Source organism: Poecilia latipinna, unplaced genomic scaffold (assembly GCF_001443285.1).
Source record: "Poecilia latipinna isolate Pla-1442-1.1 unplaced genomic scaffold, P_latipinna-1.0 Scaffold1631, whole genome shotgun sequence".
Taxonomy (NCBI): Eukaryota; Metazoa; Chordata; class Actinopteri; order Cyprinodontiformes; family Poeciliidae; genus Poecilia; species Poecilia latipinna.
The window spans coordinates 288268-302535 of NW_015114247.1; the positions used below are offsets into that span (position 1 = coordinate 288268).

The 14268-nt window shown below is 43.3% G+C and overlaps 1 protein-coding gene across 5 annotated transcripts in view; it reads right to left on the minus strand.

Annotated features, from left to right (window-relative positions):
* Positions 1-14268, minus strand: part of LOC106964170 (RUNX family transcription factor 2) — a 70577-nt gene that overhangs the window by 31795 nt on the left and 24514 nt on the right. For 3 of the 5 annotated variants that reach the window (XM_015059512.1, XM_015059509.1, XM_015059510.1), the window contains 3 exons: positions 9935-10200; positions 7995-8151; positions 5280-5384 (listed from right to left, as the gene is read on the minus strand). In XM_015059512.1, the coding sequence (XP_014914998.1) occupies positions 5280-5384; positions 7995-8151; positions 9935-10200 (528 nt within the window). Of the gene's footprint in view, positions 1-5279; positions 5385-7994; positions 8152-9934; positions 11219-11256; positions 11485-14268 lie in introns of those variants that run through there. The other 2 variants (XM_015059511.1, XM_015059513.1) reach the window with 2 other exon arrangements.

Consider the following 14268-nt stretch of genomic DNA (forward strand, 5'->3'; position numbering starts at 1 on the left):
GCGGGGGAAAAAAACTTTAAAAAAAAAAAAAAAAAAAAAGAGGGCAGGGGGCAGGGAGGAGGCGGCAGGGGAGAGGGCACATGTGTGTTTTGCCACCCTTAGACCTCAGCGTAATGACCCCTGAGAGGGATACGTGTTCTGGCTTTAGTTCTGGGTAAATTATACCACCGGGGTAATTCTGACCACTTAACAGCAAAGCAAAGAGGTTCAGGGGTTATGTGAGATGACAGTCTTTATGATTCAATTACAGAGCCTCGCAAAAAGACTCATACTCTTAAAAGCTAAAGTCTTTCACATTTTAGTCACATTACAACCACTAATTTTGATGCATTTTATTGGGACTTTTATTGTATTTTCTAAACACAAGGTAACATCTAAAACTGTGTGTTAAAATAAATTCAGCCCATTTCACAATGACACACCTGAACAAAATCCAGTTCAACCAAATCGCTTCAGATCAGCCCAGGTTTGTATAACTGAGGGTGCATTCACACCAGCTCTGTTTAGCCCGTTTTAATCGAACTCCAGTCCTTTTACCTGGAAAGTCTGCAATCGAGTTCTGATGCGGACCAAAGACGTGAGCTCTGGTTCGCCTAAAAGCCGAGGTCTGGGTCCGGTTGAAGTGAATTCTGGCGTGAGGTTTGATTGTTTAACGTAAACGCCAAACGAACCGGAGACCGCTCAAAAAGCAGGAAGTGGAGTACGCCGCAGGGCATTCTGGGTAAACACAGCCAAAACAAACACGAGATACTAGCACTAGCGGGAGAAATCTTTTAACAAAGACAAACAAGAAATCCCACAGCCGCTAAAATCTGACTCTACTCCATTTTCGTTTTGTATTTCGTGGAGAAGGAAGTTGCACTTGTGTCTTCTTCAGAGGTTTTCATGTTGTTTCCTTCAGTGTTTCTTGGTGCAGTGCCGCCACAGGCGAGTGGGGGAACACGTTGCTCAAAGGGTTTAGTTGGTTTCACACAGTGCAGTGTGAAAATGAACCTCACTGGCTCAAAATGCAGCAGCTTTGGTCCCCATTTGAACCGAGTCTGCCAAACTATCAGGTATGAAAACATCCTGCATTTCTATATGAATGTTCTCCAAAGTCCTCAAGACTTTATTAGTGAACATTTGTGATCAAACAACATCATGAGGGCAGAAAAACACCCGACAGGCCAGGGAGGAAGTAATGGAAATGTTTAAAACAGAGCTACAGCACAAACGAAAATCTGAACAACTAATGCTGCACTGATCCATCATCCAGAAATGAAAGGAGTACGGGCACAACTACAAACCTAGCGCAGTCAGTCATGAACTGGATATATCCTGTGGTAAAAAGAGAGCCACTGCAGAAAGTAAGCCATAAGAAGTCCCGTTAGTGTTTGCCAGAAACGATGTAGGGGACCGGGCAGCATTCAGAAAAGACCACAGTTCTGCTTCTTGGCCTGCATGCAAAACGCTGTGTGTGGCTGGAAACTAATGCTGCGCGTCACTCTGAACACACCGCCCCCACGGGAAAACAAGGCGGTGGGAGCATTATGCTGTGGGGATTCCTTTTTTCAGCAGTGGAGGGAAGTAAGTAATAAAGGTCAACACAGAAAAAAAAAAAAAAAACAGTTAGAGGCTGAAATAGAGTTGAATCTCTGCTGGCTAGATCCAAACATTTCCATAAAGTAGAATCTTTGGTACAACTAAAAGTTTTATGTTCAGATGTTCAACAATTTGAGCTACTTTTGATAGGGTTTTAGTCCAACTCACTTGCAGCTGCAACTGAAGCAAGCAGTGGGACTGACTCAGAGGATGCATCGAGATGCACGCCACATTTTGTTTGTGAATTGTTTTCTCCCGTTTCGCAGTTATGCACAACTACGTATGGGTGCATCAGATAAAATCCCTGCAAACGCAGAAGTTTTTGACTAAAACTTGACAAAATGTGAAAAAAAATCTAAGGGGTTTGTATACTTTTGCAAGACGATGCACGGTATAATTAAGATTTGAATAACTTTTTGTCCCCCTTTCTCACAATAAGTAAAACTCGGAGTCCTCCTGTGCAGTTGCTCGCGTCTCTTTAACTCGGCTCTGGTTTTCCTAAACAAACTCAGTTCCGACTCCCATCTGCTCGCCACCGAGTAATGGGACTTGTTTGAAAGTCCTCTGACGGGGGACAGCAGATGCACAGGAAATGCTTTTGATCAAACACTGGTGCGAAAGGGAGGTGGTGGCGGCGGCGGCGGTGGTGGGGGAAATGAAGTGGGCGTGATTGTGAGAGCATGCGCGCTTCCAGGACAAGCATGTGCCTTTGTCTCGGGGCGCCATGTCTGCGCAGTGCTGACTGTCGGGTCTGCGTGAGGCGTTTTTCTGGCACCGAACGCCGGTTTCCTACAACGCTGAGTGATGGTGGTAGTAATCCTACTGTCTCCTGGCTCCTCTGTGTCCTGGTGCCATATGTGACCGTGCAGGCTGGCTGGGTGGGTGGGTGGATTGTTTGTGATGTGATATTGTTCCCTGAGACGCCTTGAGATGAGAATATCGTTTTTTTTTTTTTTTTTTATGAATAGGGAGGAGGGTTGTGGAAACAGCTGCATGCCAGACCAGTTGGCACTGTTGTCTACAGTAAAGTTTTTTTTTTTTCCTCCTCAGTTGTTTTTATGTGGGCCATTAAAAGAAGCTGATGCTAGCACTCTGCTACCCTTTCAGGAATACTTTGTCTCACGTTTATGTAAGACAGGAAACTGAACATTGGTTCGCCTTTATTTAACTTCCTATCGCTTGTCGGCTTGTGCATGTCAGAACTTTTCAGCTGAAATACCTTAGTGTCTCCCGTCGATTAGCTTTAGCTTTTAGCCGTTGGGCCACTTCTACGGTTTAGTTAAAGCGCAGCTGTTGTTTTCAACATCAAACAGTTCAGTTTGTGAAAACTAGAGGAAATGCTTTGGCTCTTAAAGGATTTGTTCAAGTTCCAGTGGAGTTTTTATCAGAACCGGAAGCAAACGTAGAAAGGCTGATAGCTTGTCAGCTTGCGACTAAGGATCCAGTTGACTTGAGCTGTTTCAAGGAACACCAAAACTACTCACACTATATTAGTGTATTTTATGTCTCCACTCACAAGTTTGTTAAGTTTATAGTTGTTCTTCCAACTAAATGTCTTCCCATCAACCATATGAATCAGTTTTCTGGGAGTGGCGTAAACATTTGGATTTAGCGACAACCTGTGGCTAAATAAAGAGGCTTTTTAAAGAATGATCCAGATTAAAGTAACATTATAGTTGATTGGATAATTTAGCAGAGTAACAAGAATGTTGTCCAATTGAGGAAACCATGAGAAGCAAAAGCCTCTTGCAAAATGTAGACGTTCGTAAGCCACTAATGCCGCGTCGTGTGTCAATTCTCTAAATTGTCACAATTAGTTCAAACAATGTCACGTATCGTACCGCTAGCCTTTTTCCTCTCCTCCTTCTCTCTTTCTAAATTTCCTTTTTAGAAATTTAACGACTCAAACTGAACTACAACTTTAATTGCTGAACCCATTTTTACCCGTACATTGCTACTTCATTGCTTCCTACTTCCATTTCTATACTACTTCAAGTTCATGCAGTCAAACCATCAATTTGTCTATCTTTGTAGTTACATAATTTCCTGAATAATAGAAGGAAATAGCCATAAAAATGAAATACTATATTTACATAATATAGCATTATGTTAATAACCTTTAAAGACATCGTACCCTATTTTCATTCATCCTGGTTTGACTTGAAACATGACAGATAAATCGTCTTTGGTCAAACCCAAATGATACCAAACGACCTTCTTCTTGTGAAGTATTAACTTAAATCACACAACCACAGTAATCACTGTCTTACAGCCAACACTGAGTATAATAATAATAATAATAATACACACTTTAAATTATCAGGTAGGATATAGCGAACACACCTTGGCTCGTATAAAATGACGCATTCTTGGTACGGAATGTCCTGCAGAGTCTGGTGTTTCCCAACCCTGGCCGTCAAGGCACACTGGCCTGCATGTTTTACACGTTTCCTTGCTGAAACATGCCTAATTCAGATGATTGCAGTTCAGTAAAACGTTGTTAATCAGCCATAAATAACACTCCGGTGCGCTGAAGCAGGGAAACACCTACAACATGCAGGGCAGTGTGCCAAGAGGACGAGCATTGGGAAACACCGCTGCAGAGGACCCCCCCCCACCCACCCACCCTCGTCCCACCCCGGGAACATTTGTATGCGAAACCAACAAAAATACCATTTTCATTCCTTCACCCTTTTTTTTTTTGAGAGAGTAAAATGATCAGCATCTAAGCACAGCTGCAACCTAACAGATGTCTCCTGTGAAAGTCTAGATTGTTGATATCGGCTTATAAAGCTTTGCATTTGCTGTTTTTTTTTTATTATTATTATTATTGCGAAAATCTAAAGCAGGGGACTGAGAAGTGGTGATAAGAGAAGAAACTGTCAGAGTGGTGGAAGGCTAATAGCCAGTCAAGACTTGGGGACTACAGCTTAGTTGATTTTGGCATCTGATTGTTGTAAAACGGGTGAGAACATTTGGAAACATATTGAGCAACCCCAATCCTGATGTTTGGATTTCATGGTGAATTTGCATCAGATGAATTTTGTTCAAAGATATTCTCAGAGACATGCAGGGAAGGTGGAAGATGATAGGGAAGATGATGCAGGTCCAAGCTGATCAAACCAAAAAACAATAACAAAAAAAACAGCGTACACTTGCAATGACAAATTTTCTGCAATTTCTATCTGATTCATGTTTCAATGGGAGAGATGTAGGACTGTTTTAACGCCTCAAAAAACTGATTCAGATTCTGTCAATTTTACCATCAGAACATTGCAGGTATTCATTGTCATACCTGCAAACTATCCAACTGAAGAGATCACATTGAGAAGAAGCAACCTTTATATGCAAATACGACTATTTTTCCAAAATTTAACTGCGACATGACATCTGATCACGAGTAAGAGAACTATTCCTAATAATTTCACCAAGTATCAGATGGGAAAAAGAAATCAGCAATTCCCCCTTTCAGATTTAAAAGCAGATCCACAATCTGTTCTTGCACTCAAACTTTAAACTGTGGGAAATATAATATAAGCTTTTATTTATTTATTTATTTTTAAATACCTTTCAATTTTGATTTCCTGTCTTGTCACTCACATCTTTCTTAAGACAAACTCAACTGGAAGAAATGTTTTTCGCGCGCTCTGGCATGCTCCCTTACTGTGCTGCGAGTGCATGCATGCATCGGTACTCACTCCTGGGCTCACGCGGTCCGTCCACGGTGACCTTTATGGCTCGGTGGTACGTGGCCACTTGCGGTGGGTTGGTGAATACCGTGATTGTCAGTGTGAAGCTCTTGCCTGTGGTGACATCAAAGAAGATCAAAGGATATGCCATCTGCAAAGACAATGTCTGGCATTTATCTCTAAAACCATTCCTAAGTCACGAGTGTCACAGCGATCATGTTACAAGGAGATGTTGGCCTAAAGAGAACGATAACAAAATAACAACATTAAATCAGCTCTGTTTAGTTAAGTGCTCAGTTTAGTTTTGTGGAGTTGCGTCGCAGCAGCCAGCATCTCGTTATCAAGAATCTCTACTGCTGTGTGGGACGGCGAGAGGCATTTTAATAGTCACTTCCTTTCTTGATAATCCCCAGCAGTTGTTGCCTTGGGGTTGAGTGCTTGTCTGTGCAAGCGCGTGTATTCCCATGTTCATGCACGAGGAATGCTGTGAATCATATCACAACAGCCAAGTCAGCAGCTACACTAACTTCTGAGGTATGCAGACGTGCTGCGCAAGCGTGGCTGCAAGTGGGAAACGGGAAAGAGGGGAGAGGGAGGGAGGGACGGAGGAGAGGGAGCAGCTGTCCATTCACTCGCAGCCGTCTGGGCGCACGGACCCTCCCCTCTCTCTTCCACTTTACAACCTCAGTAAACATGGCTCTCAAAGAGATGGACCGGGCAGATAGCAGCGGCGACAGGTGACCCACATACCTCCACGGAGGTGTGATGGGGGGGGAGAGGGAGATGAAAACGTCGCCATCATCCTGTAATCAACATGTAGGCCTGTCGCCATGAACAATAAATCAATCGATCGCGTGACGAATTAAAACGATTGTGGTTTTCTCTCTTTTGTCCCTCTGGATGGTGAAAGTCTTCACTTTGGTGCTGAACTGGCCCTGGTTTTTCTGAAGAACATTTTTTTCCTTACCCAGACTTCAGTCACAGACAATTAGGAATTTTAAATAAAACGTAAAATAAACAGTTAACCGTGACGTCACTCGTAGAATTAAACTGAACAAATCTGCTTTTACGTAATGGACGCATCGCCACCGATACCCGATATAGAATTTTTTTCAATACTGAGACCGACACAGATATTAATATCGGATCGTTGAGCCTCCAGGTAGAAATTGCAGTTTTTTAGCCAAACATAGGGAACTAAAAAAATGACTATCCTGGACAAGGCAGGAAGCTTATGCATAGTGATGACCCTAAACATACAGCCAGAGCTTCAGAGATGGGTTCAGATCGCAGCATTTTCATGTGTTACATGAACATATAACACATCCACACCTTGACCCGACTGAGATTCAAAAATGGCCGTCCACAGGTGCTCTCCTTCCCATCTTCCTTCTACAGGCAGGGATTGCCGGTGGAGACATTTATTCTCCCAGAAGACTGGCAGCTGTGACTGCAGTGAAAGGTGGATGCAAAATAAGCATGCCGCACTTTCCAGATGTGATTCCCACTTTATTAAGCCACACCTCATGTCTCATCACAGAAGAAGCACACTGCAGCCTGTAGTTGTGTTGCGCTCGTGTGAAAACGTCAAAGGGATGTGAATGCAGTATCGGCGCTCCTATTATTAGCCAATTCCTGTGGAACACCATTAAGTCCAAAGATCTTGTCAGGAGTATCTGATTCCTCTCTGAATAACCTGCCCCATGCGTCCACGCTATCGTCGTCCGCATCAGGCCTGTAATTATCGATCCCCGTCCGCCCCCGCCTGGCTCCGGCTCCCTCTCTGGCCGTGACTTTTAGCTATCTAACATGCTATCAGTTCTCTCCGTTTGTACTTATCTGTCACCGGAGGGTATTCATTTCAGACACCTCGTATTCCGATCCACCCTCCTGGCTCCTGTGTCACTTCCTGTTGCGAGATTCTGTGTCTCAGCAAAAGCCGCACGAGGAAAGGTTTCCGTGGCAACCGGTCGCGGGCGTCCACGCGACCCCTCTACGCTCATCGACCCGTTTGTTTGTTTTTGTTTTTAACCGACAGCTACCTGTTGCGATCGCTTTAACCGGGGGAGGAGGGCGGGGAGATTCAAAAGGGAAAAAAAACGAACGGAGTGTTCCAGAGAAACGGGGAACGGCTGGGAGCAAGCGGCGAGTGCCAAGCGTCACGACTTGCAAATACGATGATTTACTAATGAGCGATGGGAGCAGCGAGAGATCTGAATTGTCGCCTGGTGATGCCAAGCATTCCAGGAATGTTATTGGACCGAACAGGAGTTTGTTTCACTCCGGCAGCCCGAGGATGTGGGCAGAGAACGATCAGCCACGGGGGGCCTGGAGGGTGCCGAGGGGGGCGGGGGGGACGCAACACTACCCAGCATGTTTACGGACCTGAACCAAGCCGAGGTTATGCAAGGTGAAAGGGGAAAAAAATGGAAAACGGCTTCTTTATTAGAATAAATAAATAAAAACATGAAATATTTTGGATTTCAAGAAGCATCGCCTGCTTATTGTGGATAATTAACTCTAAAGGAGCCGCGTCTTGAGCTTGCAGAAGCGACGTTATTGGCCTCTCTTAAGGATATGGGCTGTGGGATTTAGCCCCTGGAGTTAGGGAGATCATTATGTGGTTGCCACTTTGGGGGAATGTGGCCACTAATCCACACCACTGAGCCCTAATGGCTCCCTGCAGGCTGCGGCAGCGAGCGCCGAGAGAGTCTGAGGCCTCACCTCTGCCGCTGCGGCCCACGAAGCGAAGGTCGTTGAAGCGCGCCACTTGGTTCTTCATCACGCCCGAGGCGTTCCGCAGCTCGGCCGAGTAGTTCTCATCGTTGCCCGCCATGACCGTGACGACCGTCCCGTCGGGTATGTCGCCCAGGGCCACCACCTGTCGAGGAGACGAAGGGGAGGAAATTTTTTAACCACTTTTTCAAATCTGAAAAATATTGAGACATAAAATAAAGCAATGGAGGAAGGCTTTCTGCTCTCCTTTATTATTTCCCCATCATGCCATCCTCCTCCAAATCATGTTGATGGATGGGTTTTAATTTGTCCCTCTGAAGCGATCTGACAATAAGATAAATGTTATGATGTTAACCATCTTGAGCGTGGAGGCCTTGTGTTATCATTTAGCTTCTTGGACGCGGATAAAAGAGGACGAGCAAAACCCCGCGATAATTACAGAGCCCCCTCGTAATAACGACGGGGGAAATAACACTTATATTTCAGAAAGTTGTCACGTTTAATTCCAAGCCAGAGCCTCAGCTATACATTTCCACTGACGAGGGTCTTTGATCTGTCCTTTGAGTAATACACCGCCTAATTAAAAGGGCCTCCTTTTTTTTCTTTTCTCTTTCTTTTTTTTTTTTAATCGGCGGAATATCAGGGGAGAAAATAAGTGACGAGGCTTCAAAAGGATAAAATGTTAAAAACATTATTCCTGGAGCCTCTTGTTTTTTTTTTTTTTTTGTTTTTTTTTGCTTTTTTTTTTCTGAGGCATATTTATTTTTGTTTTTAGACTGTAAAAAACACCAAATAAATCTTGTTGAAAAAGCTGAAATAAAACCTGATGTGTTTGAGTGTTTAAATATGGAGGCGGCAAAAAAAAAAAAAGGTTATTCTTCATTCTGACACGTTTCTAAAGGATTTAAATTTGATATGATAATTTCAGTGGCTGTCAATGATATTAAAAACTAAATAGGTTTTTGATGTGAAGACATGCAGAGGTTTTCAAAATGTTGCTGTGACAAAACAGTTAAAAATACTCCATCATTGCCACCTTACTTTTCCTAAAGCATATTTAATGAAATGCCAAAGAAGCTGCAGGGATGAAGGAAGTTTTCTCTGGCTGTCTGAAGCTACTGCACCCCCCTCCTCCACCTGTTTCTTCACACTGCCAGCCCACTTCATAGGCTCACAAGAAAGTCTAATAATCAAAATCAAAATGCTGTGCAGATCATCATAACTGTTATTCAAAACTACACGAAGAGGTGTAATTGTTGCTTTTCTGTTTTAAATCATAATAATAATAAAAAAAAACATTTGGCTCCTGTGATACATTTCTACTTTTTCTTTTCAAGATTTTGCATTAAAGCTGTGAAACCACCTCAGAGAAATTATTTTCTTGATGCACAATTTTAAGCATAAGGAGTTAAAATCAACTTATTAATCACAAAGAAAAAAAACACAAGTGGAGTTATCTTATAAATTAACATAGATGATAATACAAATTATAGAAATAAAATAAAGTGTTGTGGTGACATTTATAGAAACTGGTGCTTTTTCAGTTAATTAAAAAATGATTAACAAATTTCAAAATGAAAAAGGACTATAATACATTTTGGAGCAACCCAATTAATTACAAATGTAGAGGGATTAAAAACATTTGGATAAGTTTAAGTCAACTTTTATTCAGTGTATTTATATAGCAAACAAAAACAACAACAACAACAACAAACATTTTTATCCACAAGTCCAACAAATTACAAAGAATCAAAATTCAGATCAGTTCAGGTCCTACGTGGAATTTAATCATCTGTTCGGATTCAAAGACGCATTTTTGGCCTATTTATAACTTAACACATTAAGCTCAAAGTTGAAAGCGGAATGCCACTTGCGGGGCTCCTACTGGGATTCCTTCTAACCGAGCAGCAAAAACACTTTGAGCTCACCTTGAAGGCGACAGGCAGCGTCTTGTTGCACCGCCAGTGGGAGGGCAGGACCGAGCAGAGGAAGTTGGGGCTGTCGGTGCGCACCAGCTCGGCTGGGTGGTCGGCGATGATCTCGGCCATGCTGCGGTTCTCATGCGGGGGACGCAGCCTCGGCACCGCGGCCGCCGCGTCCGGCTGGCCGGCCGGGGAGCTCACGTCGTTCATCTTCCCTGGGACCGGCTGGAGGCTGCTGGACGGCGGACTGAACCTCCGGCTGGCGCTGGGATCTACGGGAATTCGCATCACAACACCGTGGATTAGCGGAAAGGCGCTGCAGAGGGGGGCTCTCTCTCTCTCTTTCTGTCGGGCTCTCTCCGCTTTCTCTCACACTCGCTGCCTCTCGGTTCGGTTGAGCGCTCTAAAACTCTCTCGACTACAAAGCAGACTTTCTCCCGCGGGCGGAAAAAAAAGAAGAAGAAAAAAAAAGCTTTAAGGACGCGTTTTTTCTAAATCGAGAGCTTTTCCAGGGAGGAATCCACGTGCCATAACGCAGGCGCGCGCTCTCACTGTAATAACACCAAATAAATCTCCGAGCGCGCAACTAGGCTATACAGTTAAACCAGACGGTCTAAAAGGTTTTTGTCTGCTTTCGTTTGCTTTAAAAAAAAAAAAAAGTCAAAGCGCTCCTCCAGGTGCGTCATTGAAGTCTTTGTGCCAAACAGAAAGGCGCTCTGGAAACCCGCAGGCTATGTACACATAAAGGAAAGTTTCAAAGTGAAAAGATTACGCCTCAACAATACTTAACAAGCCTATTTATAATCCCGCGACGCCTGCAAATTCAACAAATCTTTCTGGAGGTCTTCCGGCCGCGAAGCAGGTTTTGTATATAGGGTTAAAAAGCCTGGGGAAGGGGAGAAAAAAGAAAGAGAGAGAGGCAGAGAGAGAGAGAGAGAGAGAAAAGAAATGATCGCCGGTGAGATGAAGGAGGAGGGAAGGGAAAAAAAAAAAAAAAAAAAAAAAAATCCCCTTTTGGGGGCGTGAATGTGGTTAGTGTTTGGAGGGCCGGGGTTCCCCGTGCGCAGGCGTTTTTGTGGTTTATATAGCCCGAGCGCCCCGGCAATTATTGCGCTGATGCGACTCCAACACGTGGTGTCTGGAGTCAGATCCGCTCCCTCCGCTCTGCGCCGCGATCTATCACGCCTCTAATGCGCTCTGCCCCCCCACACCCACACAACACGGACAATCGTTTTTTGTTCAGCGTCGTCTCTGCGCTCTTACACCCCCTCCCCCTCCCCCCCACACACGAGAGGGTTACGCGGCGCGCGTGTAAACCGTATACGTACCGACATGTCATGTCACCGTTCCCGTGGACCTGGCAGCGCGCTCCTGACGTCGGAGGTGGTCATTTCCAGTCAGACCGTGTTGAGTTACGGCGCTCGACAATGTGCGCCTAACAGCAGCGTCTCGGACTGAGCTCCCATCAAGGGCCGGAGCCACTGAGTCACCGGAGAGCGGTGAGTCAGGTAGGACGCGCAGGAGTAGGGTTTCACTTCGGGCGCAGGGGAGAGCTGCTGCGCAGGTGTAAGCCGAGGTTTAGCTGCAGCAGGTATTCTACCTTTAAGCCCCCCCCCGTTCCCCCCCCCCACCAACCAACTCTCCATCCAGCAGCCAACCGAGTCTACAAAAGTCATTCGAATTATAAAACTTAACCGGTTTTTCGGGCCGCACACGATGAGCTAAATCAATTACATACGTGTTTCATTAGAAGAAAACGAAACCACATGCACACAACGCCGAAAGATGAAACCTTACGTTATTTTTTTTTAAATTATATATTACGCCCGAGTTTACAATAATATTCTAAAAAAAAAAAAAAAATTACAAGTTATTTTAATCATGTTTAATTTCTTTCGGCAGGAACAAGAGGAGAAGAAGAAGACGAAGAAAAATGTTCTGAATCTCATTAATTGTCTGACATTTTGGGGGCGGGGGGGGTTCCCCCCCACTTCATTGACACGCTAGAAAGGAAACACGATAATAGAGTGACTCAGATACACAGCAGTGTTGGGTTAAATAAAATAAACTTCATAAGAATTGTAGCTAACAACATAGTGACAATAACATCACAGCAAATCACCCAGAGGCCATGTTTTTCGGTTTGAAAAGGGCTTTTAGATCACTTTTTTTTATTTAAATTAGAAATATGCATTTCAATATTGCACTACAATTGCTACAGCATCCTGTTAAAATTATCTAGCTTGAAATGTAAGAATAAAATTAAATAGGAAAGACACAAATTGATAAAGAAAAAATAAATAAATAATAATAAAAATAAAAACAGGCCATTAAATGATCAGTGGAATGAGATCTAATTTGGAAAAACACCAACTGCACCTTTACACCCACACATCAACATTAAACAAGCATAAGAAAAATATATGTATATATACTTAAATATAAGTGCTGATGCTGTTTGTTGAAAACTACAAAAAAATCAAGAAAATGAATAAACAGAATAAATATATATATATATATATATATATATAATCCAGCAAAAACACAAATCTAATATTCACATCAACACAGTAGGCATAAAAAAGTAAAACAAAGAAGAAAATTATAATTATTACTTTTAGTTTAATGTTACATGAGAATGCTGCTCCTCTCATCTTTACTGTAAACATCATCAAAATAAATGAAAAATAAATACATTAACCATTACTGTAAAAAAAAAAGGACAGGCATCTTTACATCCACATATCGATGTTACACTATTTATTTATTAATTTGATTTTAAGTGAGGATGCTGCCCCTCTCACCTCTACTAGAGGGCATCCTCTACCCTCCGTGAGGCTCTTCATCGCAGCCATCTACCACCACACACCCTCCCAGTCTAATTACCCATCAGTCTCCCAGCGAGACTTTTCTAAGTGCCACATCACACAGCGGCATGTGTATTACCATTCTGTGTTCTCTCTCTCTCTCTCTTTTCTCTTTTTTCCCCCCGCTGCTCCCAAACAGGCTTTTATTGCTCAGAGTCATTGAGACAAAGGCCTTTGATACTGCAGGCCTCTTTCAAAAATAAATTAGACTACTTGGAGGCACAGATGTTAGTTTATTTGGATCCTGTGAGGGGGTTTTGCAGTTTGTTTTCATGTTGTAAAGTTGAACTTGGCTTCAATATTGAAATAATAATAATAAAAAAAGGTTATGTTTCAAAGCTCAAAAAAGTGGTTTCTTGTTTTAAATAGCTTGATGGCCAAGAATATATGTGAACATATATATGTAGTCTGAAAACGGTGAGATGCATCTAGCACCTCGTCGTGAGGATGAGGTGGAGGATGTTTAAAAAAAAAAAAAAGTGATTGAATTACACTCCCCCCCTCTCGCCGTGCCTCAAACACCAGAAATATGGTTCGCATTGTCAAACATTCTCAAAAGATCAACTAACAAGTTCATGGATGAATAAAAGTGAATAGTAGTAATTAAATCCGTAATAGTCATAAACATGGCCTTTGCAGGAACCGTGGCTGCAGTCATTCCGGCGGAGTTAAATTTCAGCGGGGATAATTTCGCCTGGGCGCATATAGGCTACGTGGTGGAGCGACGTGGACGGCCTCCAAGCTCAAATGCAATTTGGGGGAGCACGTCACGGATGGGCTGGAAATCTCCGAGATGAAATATTAACAGCGATTGAGTCTATTTCATGCCATTAGCTCGATCAGATTTATTAGTTTTAATTCTGACATCCAAATTCGAGGAGGGATTCAGCTGGGTTTCCAGGTATTAAACCAACTGAAAACCGGTTTTTAATCAGGCATAATATTTTATGCCTATATTTGCTCACGTCCATCCAGTGCCTGTTCGGTTTCTGCCTCCCAGTTCTCCTCACTCCTCCTTTGCTAAGCCAGTCGTGACTTTAGCCCTGACAACCGCAGCTCATCAAAGAGTGTCTGTCCCATCTGACTCCGCTTTGCTTCCCCCGCTGCACATCCAGCATCTGTCTCCCAGCTCCCGGTAGTACAGGATATGCTGCACATTCACGCAGCGAGGTTCTGCTTTCATGGCAATCGGAGGTATATTGGGCCGAACCCTCCCCCTCCCCCCACCTCCACGTGAGCTTAAAATTCACCGTTTGATGTCCGCGAGAGACAGCAGACAGGTCCCCGTTATTCTTTTATTTTTACTTTTTATGTGCCACAAATATCCTGTTGAATAACATTACTACTTTTCTACCTCGCTCTGGCAGATTTATTCCCCCAAAAAAGGACAAAGAGAAAGCTTTAACATATAAATCTTTTTTTTTTTTTTTTTTTTTTTTAAAAAAAACCTAACCGCTTTTCCCCCCACATTAA